General features: G+C 42.5%; 1 protein-coding gene across 1 annotated transcript in view; it reads right to left on the minus strand.

Moving 5' to 3' along the window:
• Positions 1 to 753: 753 nt before the first annotated feature.
• Positions 754 to 27,258, minus strand: part of lyrm4b (LYR motif containing 4) — a gene marked incomplete at its 5' end in the record, with an annotated part of 28,537 nt that continues 2,032 nt past the window's right edge. The window contains 2 exons of the mRNA XM_080793717.1: positions 754 to 3,193; positions 17,849 to 17,969. Coding sequence (XP_080649843.1) covers positions 3,128 to 3,193; positions 17,849 to 17,969 — 187 coding nt within the window. The 3' untranslated portion in view covers positions 754 to 3,127. The remainder of the gene's footprint in view (positions 3,194 to 17,848; positions 17,970 to 27,258) is intronic.

The following is a 27,258-nucleotide window of genomic DNA, read 5'->3' on the forward strand; positions in this document are numbered from 1 at the left end:
TACATAAACACAAAGTCCCAGAAGTACCCTTCAATAAAAGGAAGAGCTGCATGGATCAAAGGCTCTATCGACAAGTGCCCTTTGGTGAGACGCAGGTACAAAGTGCTGCTTGACTCCCAAGTAGACTGCAGACTTGCAAAGAAAATAAATCCAAGGAACTCCCGTCTTTCATCACTAAATATGTTTGAGGGGCGCTAGCCCGTCCTATGCACAGCTGTGTGTGTGTGTGTGTGTGTGTGTGTGTGTGAGAGAGTGAGTGAGTGAGCACAGAATGGGCCCGGAATGCACAGTTGTGTGTGTGTGTATGAGCATGGAATGTGCTCAGCTGATTGGCTGAGCACGGACTGTGATGTATGATGATAAGAGCGCCCCTCACTTCACACGAGTGTGATTTTTTTCCATCAAAGACTGATTGCCTGTGTTCACACCACTTGAATCGTTTTGGTCCAATAAGTACCGCTTTGTCTCATAAACTGTGGCATAAACTGCAGAAGGAAAAGGATTATGGAGAGCATACTGTAATGCAGAGTGTAAAACACACACAGAATAGACACCTTCACCGTCCTAGAACAAAGGATTATTAACAGGTAACACACAATATTGTCAGTAATTATATGAATGAATGGTCAGTCAAGTCCCGTATCAAGACAGAATGACATACACGAATCAGAACAAAATGAGGCAAACATCACCTTGTAACCAACGCCTGGCTCCCAGAACCAGTGATAAAGTAGAATCATTGCACTGCCTTCATGGGTTTGAGCACACTTTAATATTATAGAATGCATACATCTGTACGACATAGGCAAATCAATATATGCATCAGTAAATAAAATATAAAGTATACAGTATATAGAAGAAATGTACATGCCAGACTGACAATGTAATATACACTACAGTCAGACCTACACAATCTATCTATATATCTATCTATCCATCCGTCTATCTTGACAGTGACTTTCAAGACTTTCAGTTTATTGTGCGTTTTAAGCTTTAGGCCTCAAAATGCTTCTGAACCTTCTAGAGCAGCAGTTTTATTGTTTACTTTATCCTTCTATACACACACAAAGCAGATTAAGGCTGTAGAAAGAAAACAATTAAATAAACAAAAATAATAAACTAGATCAGAAATTATATACTGTGATATTCCAGTCTATGAACAATACACATAAATGCTGTTCACACCGAGCACGATAACTCTGATAATATAACTGTATACCGTGTATGGTCGTCATTCTAACTGAAGTTCACACCACAACTACAGTAGAACAATGTGGTTGAGAGAAACACTGACAGCCAATCTAAATCCATCAGGAGGACATCTAGTCCAGCAGCCGGGGCCATGGAGTAGGACATTTGGTGTATAGTTTTATTGGCCTAAAATATTGTCTATATACATTCATGACCGGCTGTCGGTATTGTTTTATAGGGGTTCTTATGTGACCATACCATTAACATCCTATATAAGGCAAAAATGTCAAAATGTCATTATGCCACAGCCAAAATGTTATGCCAACATTATGCCATAGCAGTCATCACAAATGTGACGAGGTCAGCACATTTTGGGCAATTTGGTCAAGTGGTTATGGTCGTTTTTAGCCCAAGGAATGTTTTTATGTGTAAAACTAATGCTTGGAATAGATTAAGAATCATGATAACCCCCTAGTTTGACATGTCACATGCTATATAAAGCATAATGAAAATAATGAAAATCTTGCCTTATTTAGGATGGTAATGGTATGGTCACATATATCCCCCTATTAAAAAAAAGCTCAATACCGACAGCCGGTCAGCAAGTGGATTCATGAATGTATGGTAATAGACAATATTTTAGGCCAATTAAAAAAACAACTATATACCAAATTTCCCACTAAACAAAAGAAGCCCGTTTGTTGGCTGCCAGACTAATCAGGGATGCAGTCGGTCTCACTGACCCTCAGAAAGTTTTGTTTGCTAACCGAGATTATCCATAATGTGCGTTTTTCAGAACATACTGTACTGTACTGTACATTATCATTACATCACATTATAGTTCTAGGCGTTCTGAGATTAGCGGGAATTCTTTGGCTTTTCTTAATAATTAAGAAATCAAGGGGGAAAAAAGGAAAGAAAAAAAGCGTCGTTGTGAACTTGTGATGTATTGGTAAATTGCACTTTTGTTGTAGTAATGTTTGAAGGAAACCTTGCATACCTGTAGTAAGCGTTTTAATATAATTGATTAATTAATAATTGGTTAATGTATTTATTGCATGTTTATTTATGTATGTTTTAGAAAAGTTGGACATCACCATGTCAAGGGTGTGACATAATTGGTCCATGTTGCATTTGTTGGTGTTTGAATGAATACACCGTTTGGTTCAACTTGACCATGCCTCTGTACTGCTTCCGACGGCTAACCGCGGTCATTCTCAGTTATAAAATTAACACGCGTTATAAATGTATGCTCCTGTTGTTCTACATACAGTCAACCAGTTGAAGAAATGGCAGATTGAGGTTTTAAACGTTGCTTTTATGAAATATCTGAGACCATTAGGGTTTTATGGAACATGTAATTCTATTGCTAGTTTAATCAATTCAAATACTGTTAATTTAAGTTTAATATCTTATTATTGTAGGCTCAGATGCTTTCTGAGCTTGTAAATCAGCTATTGTCAGTGTGTCCGGCACGCAAACCAAGTACAATCATTCTTTAGAGAAAGACCCTACGGAATCCAAATGAGTGAAATCAGTGGTGGCGACTGAGAACTTTAATCCATGCATATATATTATGCTGTTATTGTTATACAGTAGTTATAGTGCTTGGTGTGAATGGCCCTTTTGTAAGCAAAAAAACAATAATAATTAGAAATTCAAGCAAAAAATAAAGAATTCAAATTCACAGCCTGTAAAGAAAACAGGTATTTTCCTTGTCTGTGGTACAAATGATGCACCCTGAACTGCAACAGCCACAATGCAACATCTGTAGCCAATCACAACGCAGGTCAGGAACAACTTCCGCGCCGGACAGGGAGTAAAGTTGGTGCAGCGTGTTACGGTCTCTGATGTCGCATCCTGTCTGTCATTTGCTGGGACAAACCATCATCTTCCTGTCGTTCTCCTCTCCTCCCTAGCTCCTTCCTGCCGTCTGTCAGCGAAGCTCTTCGTCCTTCTCTATGATGGTCTTCTGAGTGGAGAACATCTTGCCTATGGACACCTAGAGAGAGAGAGAGAGAGAGAGAATTACAGAGAGTAAAGTATGAAGATAAGCTTGAAAATGGGTGAAGTGCTCATTTAAGTCAAGCCCACAGAACGGGGCGAGGCTTCCCCTTCCCGCATCTCCTCCCCGTATTTTTGACAGATATAGCCGAGGGCTGATTTCACCCAACAACTACAGGACGGCTGGTCAACGTTAAAGCTGCCGCTACCCCCTTACTGGCCAAAGCTGGTACTGCAGTACGTCCCAGGACGTTCATGGAGGTGGACGGACGTTCAGTGACGTCATGTGCGTCAACCCTGACCTCAAATTTGAGGTCCTCTCTCAACTTCCGCTCACTCGAGACAGAGTTATAAATGGTACTTCCGGCAAAACGCCACTGAGCAACTTCCATTGAAATGAATACTCTACTATGACATAAGTACTCAAGTACAGGGTGCGTTACTTTCCACCACAGTGATATATTCATATTCTAAGTATCCACTGAGCTTATAAAATGTACATTTTCTCCAATTCATCTTTGCAAATTCAATAGTGAGCCTAGCTTTGTGTCCAGAATCAGATCAATATTTCCAGTTACTTCAAGCAGTTCATAATGTAGACAGTTTGCAAACTGCTACTGCTGCAGTTTGTACAATTTTAAACAGTTTACAGGCAGTGGAAAATAAGATGTACAACTTTACATCCATCTTGTTTATGTCATAGACAGATGTTTTTCTGAATGTGCTAAAAGAAATCTGAATAAAAAAACCGATGAATACAAATAATATTCATATATTTTTCATCGAGTTTTCCTAGTTACTACAGTATTTCAGTAAAAGCATAGTGAAGAATATTTAATTAGTAGGTGACATTTATGGAAGGAAGAGAGAGAGAGAGAGAGAGAGAGAGAGAGAGAGAGAGAGAGAGCGAGGAAGTGTGTGTGTGGCATCACTGAGACAGCCTTTACTCTGAGACAGAGTAAAGTAAAGGACTATTCATAATCTAGTTTTAGGCGATAAGGTGAACACCGAAACGGAGGTTAGTAATTAAAACAGATTAAACAGATGTGTTTGGGTTAGCGGTGAGTCTCTTATTACCGCCAGAGCCTTAATTAGCTTCATCGATAACACCTGTGAAGGAACTATGGAAGCGGCTCGGAAGTAGGTAGAGTTATTCTGTGTGCATACAGCCCATTGATCAGCCCCAATGTGATCTGCGGTTCTGACGCACCAACACATCAGTGAAAATGGAAGATGTATCACATTACACCAATCATCCAGATATCAGTGGCGTTTTTCAACAGAAGAGGCGGAACTGCAGGGCCAACATCGGTGACCAGTGCCATTGTGGCTACTGGAGCTGTGTGAAGACGAAGAGGTGTGTATATTTTTACTCTCGGATGCACGGTTTCGGGCGCATTGTGAGCTTGTAGATCAGCCATTTGTGCTACTTTTGCGAGCCACTGACTGTAGTACGATGGAGTACTAGTGCATTCATTTACGAGAATATAAGACACTTTTTTTTTTGTGGAGATACAAGGTTGCTGCCTAACAAGTGACACTACTATGCTTACAGTAGGTGTAGTGTGTGGAGTGTCACACTGTCATCTCGCTTCTCTCAATGCCAGACCTGTCTCTGCATGCAACCAGAAAAGACCCTGGCACACTGTGTGAGTGACAGACACTCGTGTCAGCCATTGTTTACACAACATCCCCAAGCCACACTGGAGGTGTCAAAGCGGGCACATCAATGCCTGTTGAGGTTTCTTTCAGTGCTGGCAGGTTGGAGGAAGAGTGGGCACCTGATACTTTAAGTCTGGGGCCTGGGCACCTCAATGTCTGGGCAGCCTCAAATGATCATGCATGGTACAGTACAAGCAATATATTATTACCAGAAGATCATTTATTTACCCTTTTCAACTTAACGTCTGCATGCCATAATGACTGGCCATCTACATACAATGTACACTGTAGCAATTGTTAAAATATTAAATATTTTTCAAATGTGCAAGCATTTTCAAATTGATTTATTATGACCTTATTTCCGATCATTTTACAAAGCATACATTTATTCTTTGTTGTTCTAGCCTACGTTAACTAGTCGGTAACCAGGTATTTGCTTGAGGTATGGATGTGCATTTATTTTGGATGTTGGTGTGTAGAGAGAGAGAGAGAGAGAGAGAGAGAGAGAGAGAGAGAGAGAGAGAGAGAGATTTGATTTACCAAAATAGTAATATTCCAAAAAAGGTCCACAAGTCAGGGAAGAAAGTACAACTTCACCCTAGGAATAACAAAAATCCAACAAACAATTATACATACCTAGGGCTGAAGGTCAGTTCCACTGGAAAGTTTAATTTGGCTATTAATGAACAGAAAGAGAAAGCAAGGAGAGCTTTCTATGCCATCAAAAAGTCAACACATGTTGACATCCAAATTAGGAGCTGGCCCAAAATAATCCAATCAGTGATTGCACTATATGGCAGTGAAGTTTGGATTCCTCTCGCAAAAAAAATATTTTGGAAAAATGGGAAAATATCCAATTGAAATCCTGCATGCAGAGTTTTGTAAGAGAATCCTCCGGGTCCAAAGGAAGGTTGAGTCTGAAGAGGTGAGTCTTCAGGTTACGGCGTAAAATTCTGACTGTAACCGTTCTAGAGAAGGGGTAAGAGTCTAGGATGTGTGGAGCATTGTCCACAGTGTTTTAAGGAATGTTAAAGCTGCTGCCCTGCAGCTGATTTGAGAGAGCAGGAGTTGTAGGGTTGGATCAGGCTTTGAGCCTATCTGAGGTAAAATAAAGGCCGCTTTTTGAGAATAACAATAACAATTTCAGCGTTTATTTGCCCTGGCTTCCCAAGGGATTATATGACAACGAACGAACATCAACGTAACCGTGTCAAACATGATGCTTGGAGAGGTAGTGTCAGTCAGAACATTAACACACACAAATGTACACACGCACGCAAGCACACACAGATCATAACGCATGAACAGGTAAGTTGCAGACAGATGTATGAATGATGTCACGCAGGCATACAAGGTCAGGAGAGAGACAGAGAGTCACACACACACACACACACACACACGGTTTTCAATGTGCCAGTTTGTTTTGCTGCGTCCTGCTGTGAGGAGAAAGACAGACAGCAGGTATCCTCAATGACAATGACACATCATCTTTTCCTCTTTCACCAAAATCTCTCCATCTCTCAATCCATCTGTTCTTCCTCCACCTACACCATCACCTTTCCATTCCTCCCTCCTTCACTCCTTCACTTCTTCTTTCTACCCCTCCATTCTATTTGTTTCACTACCTTCCATCCATCACTCATTTATCTGCCTCCAGGTTTTCCTCTCAACCTCCATCCCTTTTCTCTCTACCTGCAATCCAATCCTCTCGTTCTTTCCCCAACTCTGATCCATCCCTTCTTTTTCTCCCTACCTCCGTTCCATCCCTCCTTTCTGGAACTCTCCATTCGCCCCCTCTCCTCGGAGACCCCTCTCTGCTAACATCAGCAAATAGACTGAGAGAGAGAGAGAGAGAGAAACACCTCTGGGAGTTTCAACAGGTTAGAAAGTGCAGACTGGCAAAGAGTCCTTCACCGTGCCAACATGCACGCACGTACGCACGCACACACACCTCAATTACAAGACACTGCAGAGAAAGATTGTGTGCCCTTCCAACTGCTACTCTGCCCCCCATGGGTTCTTAGGGACTGTGTGTGCGTCTCTAAGGAAGTTAGAAAGACAAGAGTCAAGTCAAGGACAGACAGAGAAAGCAGTGTGTGTGTGCATTTAACTTTACTTTTAAGGCCGGGACTTCAGTATATATATATATATATATATATATATATATATACACACACACACACACACACACACACACACACACGCCACACATGCACGCATGTTGAGTTTGCAAATATTTGGGGACTTTCATATGCCCCAATGCATTGATTCTCAACCCCCCCCATCTGAAAATATTTCGTGCCAGGGACCCCATACTAACTGGAGGTCCCCTTCTATGCATTATTAAAAACAATTATTCAAATACATTAAAAAAAATTCAAAGATAGACAGAGAGATTTTGGTGAAGACATTTGGAGCTTCTGGTCTGTGGATCCCAGGGTCACCTTGAGGGGGTTCCAGGGAGTCCCCAATAAAGATATAGTTAATATAGAATCAAAATATACCGGAACGGTAACATATACATTCAGCATTGGCTATTATTATTTATCTTTTTCTTTTTACAAATTTGTAATATTTTGTATACATTTTAACAATATAAATATGGAGGCCCCTGGCATACAATATAAGGCTCGTGTGGAGAGCAGCCTATCCTACACTATAGGCTACTCCAACAGTTTTCTAAACTATCTAATCTTTGAAGCAAATGTATATGGCTGTGCAGATTGCGCTGCCGCTTACAGGCAACATGAAAGATACGATATACACCAAAAAAGTTTAAATATACAGCTAAACGTGTGCCCATGTCCCAAGCCGGCTGCAGTGCCGTTATCTTTATACTTTCTCAAATGATTTAACCATGTACATGTTCACGCGTTCGTTGTCGAAAAATACATCAAGCCACAGGCTATTATTAGCACCATAGCATATAGGACCGTCTGGTGTCAACTCCCCCCCCCCCCCCACACACACACACAAACACCTTCCAAATGACTGATCTCCCCCGGGCCCCGACTTCATTCGACTGCCAGTCTGTATAGACTGATCCATCTGTAGTAGTGTTTTAAGCATTATGTTATGTTATACTTTATAACATAATTATAAAGTGATTTTGGATATTGTACTAAAGTATATACCCTGGAACGACAGATCTTCCGATGGGGGTCGACATATTATTTTCGGAGTCCTTGACATGAAATAGTTTGAGAAACACCGACATAGAAACATTTAGACGCCTTTTTTCAGAATCTGTCTTCGGTCTAAACTCCCTGCATCGAGGTTGTGGGGAAAGGTTTTGCAGGGGGAAAAAAGCAAGTGAGCGTATTGATCGGCTAAGTTTCTCTACGATAACATAAAACTGAAGAAAAAAGAAAACCACTAGTATACTATAGATTCCTGAGGGACTCTGCTCAACTATGTGGGGTTGAAGTGGTTAAGAAACCATGTGTGTGTGTTTGTGGCCATATCATTGCACGTCCACAAGGGGGCAATACATGCCTGTCCAAATCTCTCTCTCTCTCTCCTTCCCTCACCTCATTCTCTCCATCTCTGTCACACAAACCATTCTCTTTCACTTGAACAGACACACACCATACCTCCCTCTACCCCCCCACTTCTCTCTCTTTCTCTCTCAGTAGGTACATCCCCGCATCGTGACTTGTCGATTGGCCCGAGTGCGTGCGTGGGGGGGGAGGCGTGGCCAAGAGGAGGTGGGTGTCCCCTCTGGACCAATTGGCAGCCAGGGGGGGGGCGTGTCTCATGTAAATTGTTGCGGCAGTGATGCTGCCGAACAGCAAACTATCCTCTGTGTGATTCTATAATATGCTCGTTCTATTGCTCTCTCTCTCTCTCTCTCTGTCTCTGTCCATCTGCTTTAAAGCCTCACACACGCACAGCGTGTGTGTGCGTGTGCGTGCATGCGCACGACATACAGTGTAAGTAAATGTTTCATTTTTAATACACATACAGTATATAGTTAATGGTCAATTTAAATGTATTCTGCTGCGGAACCCCATCTGAAAGTACTTTGTGCCAGGGACCCCCATATAAGATTTGTGTTTTCTTTTTTGTAAATAGCCAATGCATAGAGTTAAACATACTGATTTGGTATGATATCATGTCATTTAGCTGGGCCCCCCTGGAATATTTTGAAGCACTGGTATAATTACAGTATCTGTATCTCCTCTCGTCTACTACTGTAGCTGAAGAGAGATCACAGCATAAAAGGGAACTCCACACACACACACATGTGCGTACGTGCGTGCGCAGGCAGACAACTAAAACTTTCAGTGGACTCCACTCATTAGTTTTGTTTTCTGCAGTGTATGTGTGTGCAGGCGTGCACTCACGGTTGTGCATGTGCGCACGTGTGCATGTGTGCGTTTGGTGCCGGTAGGGGTTTCTTTACAGCATCCGATTTGTCACTGCCGAGTCAATCGGGGACAGCCGATTGGTTGAGGGCGTGGTGTGTGCGGGCAAGGCCGTCCTCCTGGGGCCGCGGCCAATCAAACGTCAGAGTGGAGACAGGATCGTTAAGAGAGATCATTTACTGTCTTATGGAGGTGATTATCAAGGTCACACACACACACACACACACACACACACCTCGTTTCACTCCATCTTCCTGCGTTATCCGTCTGTGAAAGTGTGAAACCTTATCTCCCTCTATCCATCCATCATCACCCCTTTGAGAGATACAGAGAGACAGACAGGCAGGCAGACAGACAGAGGTAAGTGAGAGAGAGACAGAGAGGAGGGGAGAGAGAGCGATATATAGACAAAGTGTGTAAAGCACAGATAAACACTGACTACAGGTATATATAACACCTCATTGTAACACCTCATCTACACACGTAGGCAAGGAGCGAGCGTTCCGACGGCGATATTGTGCAAAAACCTGATAATATGGAGCGTCTGTCATTGCCAATCCGATCACGTGATCGGAAATCGGGACCGTTCACATCATTTTCGAATGATTGGAATCGGATCGGGAGCAAAAAAACGTGATCGGGACATCCCTATTATATCCATATCATGATATTAGACTGTACTATCGTGATATGGCATAAGTCTTCTATAAAAATATTAATATCGGGAAAAACGGTATCTGCTAAAGGTGCACGATATAATCGGACGATATCGGCCTATTTATGCCGTATCGATCTCAAAATAACTCACGATTATTTTCACCGATATACTGTATATATGCACTCTCGGTCACAGACTGCCGTACTGAGAAGTATAGAGCACTCTCTCGGTCACACACCTGCATATGATCGGTGATCAGTAATCGGTCATAATTTCATAATCGTGCTCCCCAAGTATCTGCAGATTCTCAAAATCAAATGATCGGAATCGGAAGCAAAAAAAATCGGGACATCCCTACAAATAACCAATAAATAGTAGCGTGTGGATCTCAACCAATGAAAGAGTTTGCGGGCCGCGAAACCTCGCTCAAATAGAGACTCTGTGAGCGACTATATCGGTACGTCAGGAAAGTCTCATTGAAAAGATTCTGGATTCTGGATTCTAATGAGATTTCATCGTTCGCTCGCATCGCTGGCAGTGCGGATCGGGTCAGAGACTTCGGGCTCTCAGAGTCCGAGAGCCTTGCAAGTAGCTGGTTTATGGGGCGAGAGCCCGTCTACAAGCCCACAACGCATCGCGGACGCAATGCGTCGTGGGCTTGTAGATCGTCTGTGTTTCTCCACGATGGGACACTGTCGTACAACAGAGCTTAAATTGGGTCCGCCTCCCAGAGACTAGACTTGCGATTAACTCGTGTTGCAGTTTTTCTGATGCGGTCCTAGAGTGGGCGTATAACTTCACGTCATCAGCCACAGAAACCCATTGGTGGACACAGAGAACGTGCCAATGGTGGCATACGCAGTGGTGGAAAAACGTACTCAAAATGTTTTACTTTTACTTTACTACAATAGCAAGCAAAAGTACAATATTTGAGATGTATGTAGATAGAGTAGAAGTAACAGTATTGGAAATTGGACATAATCAGGTAAAGTACAAATACCTCAACATTTTACTTAATTGCAGTACTTAAGTAAATGTACTTTACACCATACAGGTATGAAGAATCGGATCGGAAAGGAACTAAATCACTGGACATTCAGTCGCCTCCGGAGGGGGAAGCCAACGATTCAAACTGCAGTTTTTTGAGGGAGAGTTAGATACCCTCAGAGAACACCACACACACACACACACACACACACACACACACACACACACACACACACACACACACACACACACACACACACACACACACACACACACACACACACACACACACACACACACACACACACACACACACACACACACACACACACACACACACTCTGAGGTGGGAGAGTTAACTCTTTGCTGAACACAGTGTGAGGAAAATACAGCCCTCTTGTTGCTAAGAAACTAATTAAATTGGAAGGCACTCGGTTCACATGCACATTGACCTAATTGTATTCATTCATTTATGCATTGCCAAATTCAGGCGTATATTCTCATACTGTGTGTGTGTGTGTAGATACTGATACAGTATCTAACTATTCTGGCTGTCATGGTTGCCGCAGTAACCCTGTGTGTGTCTCCGCATGTGTGTATCAGTATCAGCATGTGGTTGGGTGTGTGTGTCAGTGCACGGTTAACAGTAGCCTGACGTCTTATCTAATAACATTGCAACGCATGTTACCAAAACATACCGTTTGTTAACACACGCACACTGCCATTCTAAAATGGCAAGTGCACAGGTTGTGAGCTTGTTGATTGGCCATTTAATCAACAAGCTATGGCCAATCAACAACAAGCTCACAACCTGTGGGGGCAATACTTTTATTCCACACACCTTTAAAAGCTCTGTGAATGGATAATTTGATTTATTATTCATTTTCACATAAAATGTTACCCATATACCCTTTAGAAGCGATCACCTGCAGAGGGAACCTTTGGGCGGCTAACTTAAGCTACCTTTTTTTTGCCACCAAAGCAAAATAGGACAGATTTGTAGGACATGAAATGTCATTTATAATGCCACTGTGAGTCTATGAGATGTTACCGTCTGGCATTTGATGTGTGTATTTCTAAGACTCTATCTGTGTGGAGAGTTTTCTCATCGTTATATAATTGATTTAATCCATTAACCCATTCTGAACGGGAACCCGTTTTGGTGTTGGCATCATGTTATGCTTTAGCTATTGAAAAATAGCAGATTTACAAGCTCATAGCGCGCCACCGAGTGGCTCGCTACGAGCTTGTAGGTCTGCTATTTTTGAAAAATCGAAAGAACGACTGACATTTTTAGAATCTGATCTCAGGTCAGAATGGGTTCATCAGACCAGTGTGTGTCCAGTGGAAACCTCGTATGAATCTGATCTCAGGTCAGAATGGGTTAAAACAGGGAAAGCATCCGTGTCATTTTAGAGTTTTTGCGTTGGCTATTCAAAAATAGCAGATGTACTGTACAAGCTCACAGCGAGTCACTTCGTGCTGCGCTGCGAGCATTTTTTTTAAACATTTTGAAAAAAGAAAAGGGTGAGAATTACCGATTTAGAAGGCATTTGTAGAAACGGCCTCAGATTGTAATGGGTTTAAACAGTGAGCTCCATCCAGCCTCTGGAATCATAAGAGAGTTTGTTTTTCTCCTAACCATGAAATATTAATGAAAAGCACACATTTATGAATGAAGCCGCACTACTGGCACTGTGCCACTAGTGAAGCTGCACTAGCATGCAGCCTGCCTGGCTGCCTGGGTGTGGTGTGTGATGTCTACTAGTACTAGGCTAGCCAAGAGCAGTTTCCCCAAATCTTTTCTGGATCAGGTTGAAAATACCTATAGTATATCGTTGCTGTCGAGTGCAGAAACCTTGTATCTCTATATTTCAGTAGTGAAAATAGCAGATCTGCAAGCTGTCAGCGTGTCACATTAGTTTATGTTTATTTTTTGTATAATGATAAAAAAAAAAAAAGGAACAGTTTTGGGGGTACACGTTTTCCACCCGATAGCAACAATATGATGCTATAAACGGATGAATGATAACCGAACTGCTGAAGAATATGTAGTTACAAATCAGTCTTGATTTTTCGAGATCGGCTATTTTCAGCAAGTGTAAAAACAGCACGGCATCAAGGCCAGCCAAAATACATTTTAGTCGACTAAATCAACTGTAGATTTAGTGGACTAAAATCTTATGATATTTAGTCGACTAAAACTAGACTAACATTAAAACATTCCAGGTGACTAAAATCTGACTGAAACTAAATGAAAACTATTGAAGAGACTATATGACTAAAACAAAACAATTGCTGCCAAAAACAACACCATTTACAAATAAGAAATGGTTGCAAGCAGTGCCTCCTGAGCAGATCAATATTAAACTGTTAACATTTCAGTATATCCAGTTTTGATGTCAATATGATCAAAATTATGTTATGCTGGTCATGTTTTGATTTATTTTGCTTTGATAACTTCCAGATCAGTACATTTACATAAAGTTCAAAGCAGTGTTCATTTCCCACCCCCCAATATTTTGATTTAGTCTTTTATGAATAACACACCATTTAGTCTTAGTCATATTTAGTCTTCTGAAAAACCTTAGTCGAGGACTAACCACACCAGAGGGTCACCATGCAACTCCTTGCAACATGCAACTACTTGCAACCATTATTCCTAATGGCATGTTGCAAGGAGTTGCATTGGTGTGGTTTGTTTTGTTGCAAGGAGTTGCATTGGTGTGGTCTGTTTTGTTTAAAGGAGTTGCATTGGTGTGGTCTGTTTTGTTGCAAGGAGTTGCATAGGTGTGGTCTGTTTTGTTGCAAGGAGTTGCATAGGTGTGGTCTGTTTTGTTTCAAGGAGTTGCATTGGTGTGGTCTGTTTTGTTTAAAGGAGTTGCATTGGTGTGGTTTAGGCCCTAGTCAACAAAATTAACACATGGTTCAAAGTTTATTTATTGTGAGCTTGTAGATCTGCCATTTAAAAATATATTTTTTAAAGATTTTAACAACACAAATCTTGTATGGGGGTCCCTGGCACAACATCTTTTCAGATGGCGGTCGGTGGCCAAGTACATATTGATTTGGGGGGTCCTTGACATGAAAATGTTTGAGAACCACCGAGTCTTAAAAATTGGGATGGTCAACCGACCCAAACATTCTGGCATCGAGTTCTAGTTCATTGTGCTGCTCTGGTCTATAGTCGCACAGACAAATTGGCCTCTTATTTTTGTTTTATTACATTTCCATCTAAAAACCCATACAATTGTGTTAGGCACTATACACTGGCGTCTAAACTAAACTCTTACTCAACACATGTGCTGAGGCCATGGAAAATGAGACGTAGTCGAGGAGAAAATCAATAAACATTGTTGAGGCCAGGGAAGGGGGAGTAGAGGGGGGGGGGGGGAGGGAGAGATACCTTTACATAAGAGCCAATAAAATCACAGTTCACTTCAAACTAATGGACACACACGCACGCGCAATGATGGAGCATCCACAAGGGTGTGCTGCTGGGCCTCTATACTCTGTGCATTATATCTCTGACAAAGGAGAAATTCTCCTGACGCCGTTGTCCAGAAACCTTGTATCTCAATTCTTAAGCTTCTATGTGGGTTTTTTTCCATGAACCAATGTCCTACTTTATCATAGTACATGTCACACAATGTTAAACATTGTAAAGTGTATAAGTGAACGTGGTTACGGGTTTTTATGAATATTTGCCTCTCCCTTTCCCATTGCCCAGAGGCCGCTTTGCTGTCCCATTGGCTAGAAGCAGCCAATCACGACTAGGTGGCGATCTTGTCGTCTAACTTTCATGAGTAGTCACTAGTCAGGTTTCACCTGACAAAAAGAAAGAAAGAAATATTGATATGGGGGTCCTTGACATGACAAGGTTTGAAAAGCAGTGGATTTAGTTGGCATGTCTCATTAGAAGCTACCTGTAGTGTCTAATCTATACAGGGTTGAGCTGGTGGGTTTGCAGTGTTCAAAGTGCAGTGCAACTTGATTTAAGATGCATCCAAAATTGTATTGTTCCTTTCTTGAAGTTCATTATCGACATTAGTAGTGCTCGTAAAAGTGCAGATGTGTGTGTTTGTCTGGTCGTAATCTTGAAAACCAATGGAACGTCTCTCTCTCTGCAGATAGGGGGTGGGGGGGGGGGGGGGGGGGGGAGAGAGCGTGGGGGGTGTGAGAGGGAGCTGTGGGGTAGTGAGAGGAAATTCCTGTATTCTGGAGAGAGCTACCAATGTTGAATCCAGAATGCTACAGCATGTTTGGATTTCAACCAGCCAACTCTAAACCACCAACCAACACTCCCGGTTGCTGCCCACGCAGAGAACAAAAAGTACAAAACACTGATGCTGGCCCACAAAGCAACCAAAGATATGGCACCCCCATATCTTCAAAGTCTCGCTCAGATCGGCCAACACAGAGAGGCTGGCAGAACCTTCAGTAAAACAGCCAGGACAACAACACTCGACACGTCCGTCCCAGACTCATCTCCCGTCTGTAGGTAATGTAGGTAACGATACACTCAACTCACGATACGATACGTACCAACACAGAGAGGCTGGCAGAACCTTTGGTAAAACAGCCAGGACAACAACACTCGACACGTCCGTCCCAGACTCCTCTCCCGTCTGGCTCCAAAAACGATGTAATGCACGTCCCATTGCAATCAGAACTGCAGACTCACTCCCAATCTTCCACCGTAGTCTGAAAACACACCTCTTCAAACTCCATCTTAGCCCGTAGCACTTGCCGTAGCACTTTCACTAACCTCGACAACCTTACAGGCGTATGCAAAGGCTCAATGTCATTTAGATAGCATTTTATATAGACTTTTTAGACATTTTCAAAATGGTGAAAAAAAAGTAGTTTAGGGGGTTTAGCATGGACAAAAAAATGGAGCCCCACAACTATAAAAAATATAAACACACAATAACTATAACACACACACACACACACACACACACACACACACACACACACACACACACACACACACACTAATGACTGCAACCTCCACACACATTAACACCACGGCAGAGTATTTGTTTTAGTGTCATGTTATTACATTGTTGCTTGTGGCAGGTTAACAGTTCCCTTCATATAAAAGCCAACATTATGGTTTCATTTATGTGTCGCCAGAGGCACAGACGGACCAAATTCACAGCAAACTTTATTGGATGATTCCTCCTCCCCTGCAGCAGCAATGTGGAATATGATGAGTCACATTAACCCCCACAACATGTTTTTAAGTAACCACTTTAACCCCAGCATCCGCACTTCAGGAAAACCTTGGTGGGAAAATAGCTGATCATTAAGTGTGGAATGAAACCAGAAAAGCCACTTAGCATAGAGCCCTGAGGGACACCGCTCAACCAAGTATAGGGTTGAACAGACTAGAGGGTTCCCAACTTTATCTGGATCAGGGCCCACATGGATATCATGGGTTTCCACTGTCTCTCTAACCTCTCTCTCTCTCTCTCTAACAGTAACTCTCTCTGCAGCCTACAATCATCACACACACACACACACACACACACACACACACACACACACACACACACACACACACACACACACTTAAGGGCAGAAGAAAGAGGACGCGAGGACATATGAGGCAGGCACGCACGCATGCACGCACACACACAGTTAAGTGCCGTGCTGTGCGATGCTGTGCAACAGCATCAACAAACGTATAAAGACTACCGGTATGTTACATTTGTATACTACAGTAAAACAATAATCTAATTTATCTTGTGAGGACTGAGGACCAGAATAATCTTCCTCACAATCATGTCTAGTTCTCAAATTTTACTATACCAATGGGGTCATTTGGTCTTCATAAGTAGTAGTAATTAGTAGGTAAAGTAGGTAACGATACACTCAACTCACGATACGATACGTATCACGATATGAGGTTCACAATACGATTTTTCACAATATTATTTTCCAGACAAATGAACCCGAGATTTTTTTCTCACAATTTTGATTTAACTACATTGCAAAATATAGCATGACTTTTCATGTAAAATTACTTAATTTCTGTGCAACAACTGTATACATGCTTTCTTGTTTAGAACCTAGCTCGAGTTAACATGTAAAAAAAAAAAGCTTTCTTTGACGTCATCTTAGGATAGATGTAGACCTATTTGACAGTGCAGAAACAATATAACTGCCTTCCTTGATGAATTAATGAGCATCAAGGACCATCACCTGGGCACGTTCACACACAGCTCCCCTCTGCAGGCTTCTACTGCTGGAAGTGACTGCATGGAGTCTGTCTCATTTCTCTCCAAAAGCACTTGAATATGATGGAATAATGAGTAAAGCTCACATTTCATATCACATCCACCATAATTTACTAATAAATCGATTAATAACATCGTCGGGATTCACGACGATAATCGTCAGGATTAATACCGATATATCGTTTCATGCCACGCGCACACACACGCGCACACATGCACACACACACACAGCTTGCCAACACCGTTTTGGCTCCTATGAGCAATTGAAAGAAATAATGGACAGACGGACAGATAGCCAAACGGGCCAAGTGATGAGGGGAGGAGAGAGAGAGAGAGAGAGAGAGAGAGAGAGAGAGAGAGAGAGAGAGAATACCCTGCTCATCACACTCTCGTGGGATTGGCTGACAGGAGAGTGGTGCACGATCCGAACAAAGTGACCAAACAGCTGGGTAATTAGCACTGTGATGAGAGTAATGAGAGTGTGTAGAGAGTAGAGTAGAGCAGTGTGGTAGAGGCAACAGGCGGCCCGTGGGCCACAATGGGCCCACCAGTGATAAACCTGGCCCAGCTATATCTGACTGACACTATAGTCCCACATACTGTATGTAATGTAGCTAGTGGCAAAAAAAAGTAAAAGAAAACAACAACAAAAAAAAAGTATAAAAGAAAATCTTAAAATGTCGATGTCACAAGTACTGTTGTCAGTATATGTGTGAGTGCGTGCGTGGGCCTACCTGTCTTTGGATGAGGGCCAGGGTCTTGTACCCCTCCTGCAGCAGTGTGTCGACAGTGCGAGGGTCCTCTACCGTGCTGTTGGCCCGAAACGCATCACGCACCCTCCTCAGCGCGTAGGTCCTGCACACACACACACACACACACACACACACACACGCACACGCACACATTAAAAGTAAGCCCCAAAATGTTTAAAAGTAAGCCCCAAAGGGAACAGCAGGTTTAAAATGGTCCCTATGAATTCCAAACGTGTCACCTAGAAGGACCCTCAGGGGTCCTTCAGAGACTTCCAGGGGGTCCCCCAGCTATGATGGAATAGGAACCAAATAGACCCATGGATCTGTAACTGAGAGTGTACAAATGGAACCAAATGGACCCATTATTCCATTTGTAAACTCTCAGCGTTAAACTAACAGTGATTTCACAATATAAAGTGGGGTCCCAGAGATAGAAATGCCATTAAATGGGGGGGGGGGGGGGTCCATAGACTAATGCAGAACAGTGGTTCTCAAACTTTTTAGCTCGAGTCCCAAAAGAGAAATTAGACGTTACCCAAACTAGTGAAAAATGGCAGATCTTCAAGCTGACAACACGGCACGTTGTAAACAGCTGTGCCTCACTTTTGTCCATTTTGAGTTCTCACTTCTTTGGTTGGGTGTTACAGTAGGAGGTGAGTGATATATCGCATAACTCTGCAAATCCATCTTCCGCAGCACCCGGCGGAAAACAACAAACAATTCATGCAGAGCAGAACTAGGACGATACCCTCTCATCATCAAAGATAAGGGAGAATTTCAATTTGATAACCACCTCAAAGAAAGCAACCCAGACAGGCTCCACAACAAAGCCCTCGTCCATAGAGAACAGCCACAGAGATGCTCCCTTTATAGCCAGCTGGTTCAGGGACTCAAACTCAAACTCACAAACACCAAGCACAGCCACCAGACAGAAGCCCCACTGGACTAAACCAGATTATAGAAAACAAAAAAGAAAGCTACCAGACATACTGGCAAGAAACAACCCAAAAAAACCCAAGCCAATTTGAATCCCATTTCAGCCCTGAATAGATCATATTGGCAGCTGCAGAATACCTGAGCACTGTGATTGACCCAAAACGAAGGAAAGCTTAGACTACTAGAAACAGACTCAGTGAACACATCCTCGCTATAGAGAAAGACTGACAGACCAAGCTCGCAAGGGAAGGAAGACTATGCAGTATACTGTACACCCACTGCACACAGAATGTGGTGGAAACAGAGCTACACTTTCTAACCACCTGCAGATTACATATCCGAAGTGAATTTGAAAACATGACCCAACTACGAAAAACTCCCATACCTACTGGGAGAAATACAACAATGTGTGAACATAGCAGCACTATTTGTGAACTGTTGTGATAAAAGACGGTTATCCAATGGAATACAGCAAGTACCTCAAAATGTATATATACATTTGGCCACAGAGACGTCCATCTAAATTCTAAATTCTTCTTTCTGTGGGACCCCCAGAAGAGAAGATTTGTGTTAAGAAATACTAAATTATTAAAAGTCTTTCAAACTGATTTTTCAAAAATATTCAGATGTGCGAAGTACAAAGTGACACAATGTGAGCTTGTACACCTGCCATTAAAAAAAATAAAAGTATACAATATGGATAAAGGGGTTAAAATAATTGTGATGCTGTATTAACAAATGTAGCTGGGGACCCCCCTTGGAACCCCCTCAAAGCCACCTGGAGGTCCCTGGACCCCACTTTGAGAACCAGCCGAATCCTATAAAACCTCACCACCATTAGATTTGTACTAGTGGGTGCAACTCTTTCTGTCAGGCCAGCGCAATTAACCCCAAACAGACACGTAGAACCACTCACTGATCTAATATAGCTAAGGCCAATTAATTCGGTTAATGGAATTCTCCCAATTGCAAGAGTTCACGAACTGTCCCCGAACGCGGCGTCGTGTCGAGACTCGAGAGTGATGTAATTTGAATCAAATCACATCGATTGGCTAGTAAAGTTGTTTAATTGGGTTGAATTGTCTGCAGACATTGGCGCAGAGACAGACCCACAGAGATTGCCCTCAGAACCCCAAGGCTTTGTTGAGGTGGGGGGGGGGGGTTGTCTAAATTTCGTATAAAATATTTCACTCATATTTCATGCATTCCTGTTTGAAAGGTTACTGTGCTTCAAAGCATCCCGTCTGTCTCTTGCTTATGTCATTATTTTGATTTGTCTTCTCTCTTTTTCTCTCCACCTTTTCTCTATTTCTTCTCTCTCTCGCTCGAATTTTGGTTTTACTGTTGCACTGAACTTATAAAGCTGTACACGGGTTAGATTTAAGGGCTGCTCACTTGTCTGGATAATAATGTAATGGGTCGGGTGTGCGAGTTAGAAAAATAAAGGGGAAATGACAGTTGGAAGTAAAGAAGAGAAGAGAATTTTAATAAGTTAGAAATTGAATAACTCATCAGTTATTATTATTCATCAGTTGGGCCTCTGCTATGTCTAACACCTAATTGTCTTGCGCACACGCGCGCACACACACACACACACACACACACACACACACACACACACACAACTGACAAAAATGTTTTTCTCCACGCTTTTAAATACTTGAAAGCCATAATAATTCTGGAAGATTTGTCCCAGTGTCATTATTTCAGCTTTTCCTGTTGCTGCAAGGTAGCTTAACTAAATCCACATCACTACATCTTCAGTGGGACATCCAACATAAAATAACACCACAGTGTTGAGTGCAGTCTGTCCTCCATTTGTAGATTTTACCCAGACATATGTTTGAGTTTTGAGAACAGTTAGTTCCCCATCACATCAAAGACAGCACTAACCATTTCCCTCCATTTGCAGCCTCATATGCTTCATTTAATGATTTTAATTGCTCGATAGCATCCCGGTCTAATTAACTCTCAGCTGATGGTTGATGAAAGAAAGATGCCTTTTCTGTTATTGTATCTTCGCAAAGACACCATAAGGCAGTGATTCTAAACCCGTTTCATGTGAAAGACCCCCCCAAATGAACATGTATTTGGCCACGGAAATTATTTGGGGGAATACTGTACATACAAGATTTGTGTGTTTTTTTTTTAAAGATGTTTTGAAATAAGCAGATGTACGTACAAGCTTGTGAGCTGTAGATAGCCAATAGGGTTAAAGTATATTAATCAATCTGTTAATTAATATAGCCCCTGCCCCCCCCCCCCCCAGAAGTGCGGACCCCTGACTGCACTTTGAGGGCCACTCAAAGTGCAGAGCTTGTGCCATTATGAGCCTGAGAGAGAGAGAGAGAGAGAGAGAGAGAGAGATTTTTTAGAATTTCTGCCTGACAGCAATAATATTGTAGGTCAAAGTTCTAAACATTTTAAGCTCCACTGTCGAGCAGTACATGCTTGGAAGTGCCTACGCATACTGTACGCCTGTACGGTGTGTTAAATAATACATACAACAAAAACAAGACCGATTTTCAGACGTTTTGTGTCAATGCCAGACCATTAATAATTTACTTGTTGGCTGTTATGAAACTATTATTGCACTAGTTTTTCTCCTCCGTGTGCGAGTGTGTGTGTGTGTACGCGCATGTATGCTTGTGTGTGAGACACATTAGAGACACATAACTTCAACTTTAATTTGATATATAACGTGAATACCATTTTAGTAATAATTGAATAAATTATATTTCACGTTTTGTTTAGTTTTTCTCCAAAGGAGTGTCTAGATGTGCCCTATATGAAAAGTGCCTTCTTGCTAGTCAAGTAATCAAGTAAAAGCGACATGACTTTTAAAAGGGAGGACAGTATTTTCTATTTACTAAAGAGCTGGGGCGATGACAAGACCCATGTTACTGAAAAAACAGTATGGAGTACCAAGACCCATGTTACTGAACAAACAGTATAGAGTACCAAAGCTCTGACCTGACGTCACTCGGTCATCCCCTGGGTCGTGGACGTTTTCCTCTATGGAAAATAACATTGGGTCAGGTGATCTTAAAATCGTGTCATATAGCCTAACTATAAGCATATTGTGGTACAAAAATAAACAAAACTGTTGTTTACGAGAAGGGTTCTCAACATTTTTGGCAGGGGACCACTGGAAATGCTTTGGCCACGTCAAAGATTTTTTTTGGAAAATAATTTGGGGACCCCCCCAAAATAATTTGGCGACCCCCAGAGGGGTCGCGGCCCACGGGTTGAGAACCCCTGGTTTACGAGTCAGTCCGTCACTCATGACTCATGGTTTGATACAGCCCGTTTCTGGAGAAAATTTGACTCATTTGGCGGCAGTAACACTAGCACCTTCTCGTCATCAGCTGATGCGCCATAACCATATACGAGTCAAACCGCACGAGGATCATTTTATTTTATGTTCGGAAAACACAGTTCTTATGGGAATTCAGAATGGGGGAAACGTGACCCAGGTAGGATGTGCAAATTACGCCAAGACTTCGGTGCTCTATGGAGTGAGCTGAAGAACAACAATGACTGAGTAGAACAATAAGCTGGTGGAGATTTGTCACATTATTCATGGAACGCAACCCACATACTCAGCTGGTACACCATTGCTCATCCTACAAAAGAATGGACCGTGGTGAATCCGGCTTGGTCGAGCATCTATTCAAACACTGAATTGGCCCGTGTTCAAGGGGAGGGAAGCCGGGAGCTGGGACGGTGTTATTTGTCACTGCAGGTACTCGTGTGGGCAGGGGGAGGACCGCGGTGAATCTGGCTTGGTCGAGCATCTATTCAAACACAATTGGCCCGTGTTCAAGGGGAGGGAAGACGGGAGGGTGTTATTTGTCACTGCAGGTACTCCTGTCGGCAGGAGGAGGAGCCTGTCAGCAGGGAGTGGCTCAAATAATGAATTGCATTTTTATAGCGCTTTTCCAAGTGCTCAAAGCGCTTTACAATGGTTCATTCATTCATTCATACATACATTGGGAGGTGAAGCGGCGAACAGTCGACGCCAGCGTCCTCACTTCCCACATTAACACCCAATGGAGGCAAGCTCACAGCGACCAACTCATTGGAGGGTATAGGGTTCAGTGTCTTGCCCAAGGACACTTTGATATGTGGACAGGAGGAGCCGGGATTTGAACCGCCGACCCAGGGATCATTAGACGATCTGCTCTACCTCCTGAGCCACAGCTGCCCAAGACTGTACGTCCTCTCGGTAGGCAGTGGCGTGCACAGATAGACAATAGTTTTTTTTTCTTTTTGGTACAGTGTACACTGTACAGTATGTGGACCATTGATCAATTCTTGATAAAAAGCTTCTAACATATTATTTAGGCCCCAAAATCTATAAATCTCACACTATTAAGGCAACCGGTCGGTTCCACATGCTTCACAAGGTGCCCTTCACCTGAGCACCTGCCCCTCTAAATGTCTGTGCACGCCACTGTCGGTGGGGGCTACTCACTGGCAGGTAGGATACAACAGTATGTCCTCACGGTGGGGTCTCCTCACTGGCAGGTGAGTCATATAGGATACAACAGTATGTCCTCCCGGTGGGGGCTGCCAATGGCAGGTGAGTCAGTAGGATACAACAGCAGTAACAACACAGAAAATGTGTGTGCGGAGGAATTAATTGGCAGAACGACTAAAATGGGGAGAAAAAGTTACATCAAAGACGGAAGAGAATGAGTGGTTGGGAGTGGAGGTGGGAGGGGGTCAGGATGGACTCATTAGCCGGCCTGCAGCGCGGTGTGTGTCAGCACATTTGCAATCAGTCCCACCTGTGCCTGCATATCACTCTGAACACAATCACTCCACAACGGTGCACCTGGGTGCAAATGTTACCCTGGAGAGATGCTTAAAGGCGTAGTGAAATTAAAAATTTTTTTTTTACACTTTTAGACCCATATCCGTGGTCATCATATGGGCATACCCAACAACGGATGCTGAAATAAAAGGGAAAATTATAATTTGTGTTATTATATCAAAAGTCTATAAAAATATTTTTTAATTACTTCCTGAAAACGAAAACGTGCTGCATGATGACGTGTAGAGATACACATCAATAAAAGCCAATACAAATGAAGCTCACCAGTTTGAGATCATGTTTAGAATAGTTTCCATACTTTTGCTCACTCTGCGTCTCAGAGGAGAGCTGTGTGGACAGAAACAGAAAACCTGCCTACAGTACCAGTGACTTCATCAGTATGCAGCTTTGGTCACTCATTACAATATTCTTTTTTTCACACTGGCCCTGTGCAATTCTAGTTCATAAAGCGCGCTGAAACAACAGGTCTGGGAATGCCCATATATTTTATTTTTGTTATTGACCGGGTGGGGTAAAATGTGTGCTAATTAGTAAGGCCAGGGCGGGGCCTAGGGCCCGCTAAGGTGAATTGTGTGTGTGTGCTCTTGTAAAAACCTGTGGCCGCTCCCTCAATAGGTCTGCTTTCAATGTAGGCTGCATGAGGATTTTGAAGGGCTTGCAATTTTTCCAGGGAAAAAGAAGCTACCCTGAGGGGTGGTGGGGACGTGAATACCCTCCCTCATCACTTTTCACTTCTCAAATTTCTCTTTTTACAGAGGCGAGGGAGAGAGAGAGAGAGAGAGAGAGATTAGAATTGAACAGGAACCAATTTAGGCCACCGTTCGCTTCAAGATCCTTCAAGTAGGCCACGGTGCAGCGCTTCTGACAAGCTGAGAGGACTAGAGCCGTGCCGAGCGCTTCACTGATCAAAACCCCTAACAGCTCAGCTCCAATTCTATTTCACTACATTTTACTTCAGTGCATGTACTGAAGTACCAACACTAAAAATGTGTCATTATTATGCAGAACGTCCCATTTCAGATTCGTCAAAATCTCTCAAAAATCTACAAGACGCATTGTGAGCTTTTGCATCAATAATCTAAATGTAATATCAAGTTTTCAAATAACCGTCACAGAATAAAAAATATTCATATCTGAGATGCAGTGGAGTAGAAATAAGTAAAACATGTAATTCAAATACACAAGTAAAAGTACCCACAAATGATGCTTAAATACAGTAACTACTTTCCACCACTAGGCATGGAGCAGCGGTTCTGACAAGCTGAAAAAGACTATGACTGCAGGGAAATTAAAACCCCACCACACATCCCCAGTTGGTGGAAGCCCTGCATTCAACATATTTTACCTCATTAAAAAAGAAAGTCCTGAAGTACTAAAGCATTGGCATCAAAATATACTTGGGGGCAGCCAACGGAGAAAGGCACGGATTTCTCTGTGTGTGGAGTAGAAGTATAAAAAGTATCCAGAGTAGCTAAATACTCAAGTAAAGTAACACAAGTGACAAGCTGCAAGCCTAACTGCAGTTTGCTTCAATGATCAAAGCCCATGACCCGTCTCTCCTCCCCACTGCCACCCGTCTCTCCTCCCCACTGCCACCCTCTCTCTCCTCCTCCTGGAGGCCGGGGCTGTCAGATACGTGTCAGAACGGAACGCAGCACAGCTTCTGCTGCTCATTTAGTTGATGTCGGGTGGAAACCTTGTATGTCCAAAACCGTTACTTTTCAGGTAAGGAAAAGGAGGGTAAACAAAGAACATGTGTTCCTTCCCGGATGGATCTAATATAAACTCAGCACAAGCACAGTTCGGAAATTCCATTATTTCTCCACTTCAATAATACCAATAATTGGTAACAGCTTTGTCCCCATGTCCCAACCTATGTCCTAACCTGTGACTATGTCCCGATGTTTAGAGTACCAATAGGGGGTGCTGTTGGTATGATGTTGGGAGACCCGAAACCCTGATGACCTTGGGATACATCACTGAGGATACGTCCCAAGTGCATCCATGCAATGTATTTTTTGTTGTTGTTGGTATTATTAAAGTGGAGAAATAATGGACGAAAAAGTTTCTGAACTTTTTGTGCTGTTATTACTTAGTCACAAGCTTTTGTTAATACTTTATTAGTTAACTATTTATAAAACACAAAGACACTTTCACTTAGGTTATTTTCGCAATGTTTGACAATTGTTTCTATCTACAAGCTCACAATGCGTCATGGCATGTTAGATTGTAGATATATAGGTTCCTTCATTACTATGACTCTTGTAACAACACCAACAAAAAGAAAACATAAAAAAGTAAACATATGGACATAGAAGGTTTCTGCCCAACAGTACTGATTTAATAGTGCCACCCCCCTGCTGTGGGCCTGGTGAGAGATCAGTGAAGTTTGAGTGAATGTGACAAGCTGTTCAGCTGCTAATAAAAAGCATGTGGGCGAGCACGGAAGAGAACTCCAGCACTGTCACAACCCAGAGCACAGTCTCTCACTGTCACAACCCAGAGCACAGTCTCTCACTGTCACAACCCAGAGCACAGTCTCTCACTGTCACAACCCAGAGCACAGTCTCTCACTGTCACAACCCAGAGCACAGTCTCTCACTGTCACAACCCAGAGCACAGTCTCTCACTCTGGACACAGAAGGGATTCCCAGTCATATATATATATATATATATATATATATATATATATATATATATATATGCTTCATACGCCAGTGATTCTTATCCCCTTTTATTGCCAAAGGACCCCCTGTGTGATATAGTGCATAACACTGTGGACCGCCATTTGATACTATTTCTATTATAGGGATGCAGCAATATGGACATGTTGGGCCGATACCAATGTTTAAAATGACAATTTAGCCAATACTCATTTGTTTATTTTGTTTTTGTTCTTTTCTTATTCAGTCTCCCTTTTGTGTCAAACAAATCTGCATTTGGGATACCAATCTATACTGAAAGATCCTCAGTATTCATAACTCAAAGGGTTCGCAAATGAAACCAAAGCGACCCGTAAGGGTCCATTTGGTTCCATCTGTTCACCCTCTGAGTTACAGACCTGCAGGTCATAAGGGTCCCTTTGGCTCGTATATTATATTTTGCTAGGGACCCCCTGGAACCACCTCAAGGAACCCTGGGGGTCCCTGCACCCCATGTTGTGGACCAGTAGTCATACAGAGAAACGCTCTATGCAGAAACTAGCTTGTATTTCAATCATTAACATGGTTGTACTGGTGACACAGATGACCTTTGTGGAACTGTCGTATGAACACTTTGCTAATAATACACTTTTAGGACCTTGAACGTTTGTCAGGCCAAGGGCCCCTCCCGCTGAGAGAGAGAGAGATGAATCAGGGATCGCCACTACTACATAACATTATGCAACAGATTCAACTTTTTCATAGACTTCATAGATATCTTGCTTCATAGCCATTGACAGCATTATCATCAGTGTTTACACATTATCTTTTCTATTATTATTCTGGATTGATTCATGTCAAAATGTCAATGTTCAAATCAGGCATTTGACCAATTAAACCCTCACTACTTGGCAAGCTGCTAGACCATTTGGCTATGTACCTGGTCTGCTCTTTCTTATTCCATAAATAGAATA

This window comes from Protomyctophum bolini (assembly GCF_963924005.1).
Source record: "Protomyctophum bolini genome assembly, chromosome: 21".
NCBI classification, from domain to species: domain Eukaryota; kingdom Metazoa; phylum Chordata; class Actinopteri; order Myctophiformes; family Myctophidae; genus Protomyctophum; species Protomyctophum bolini.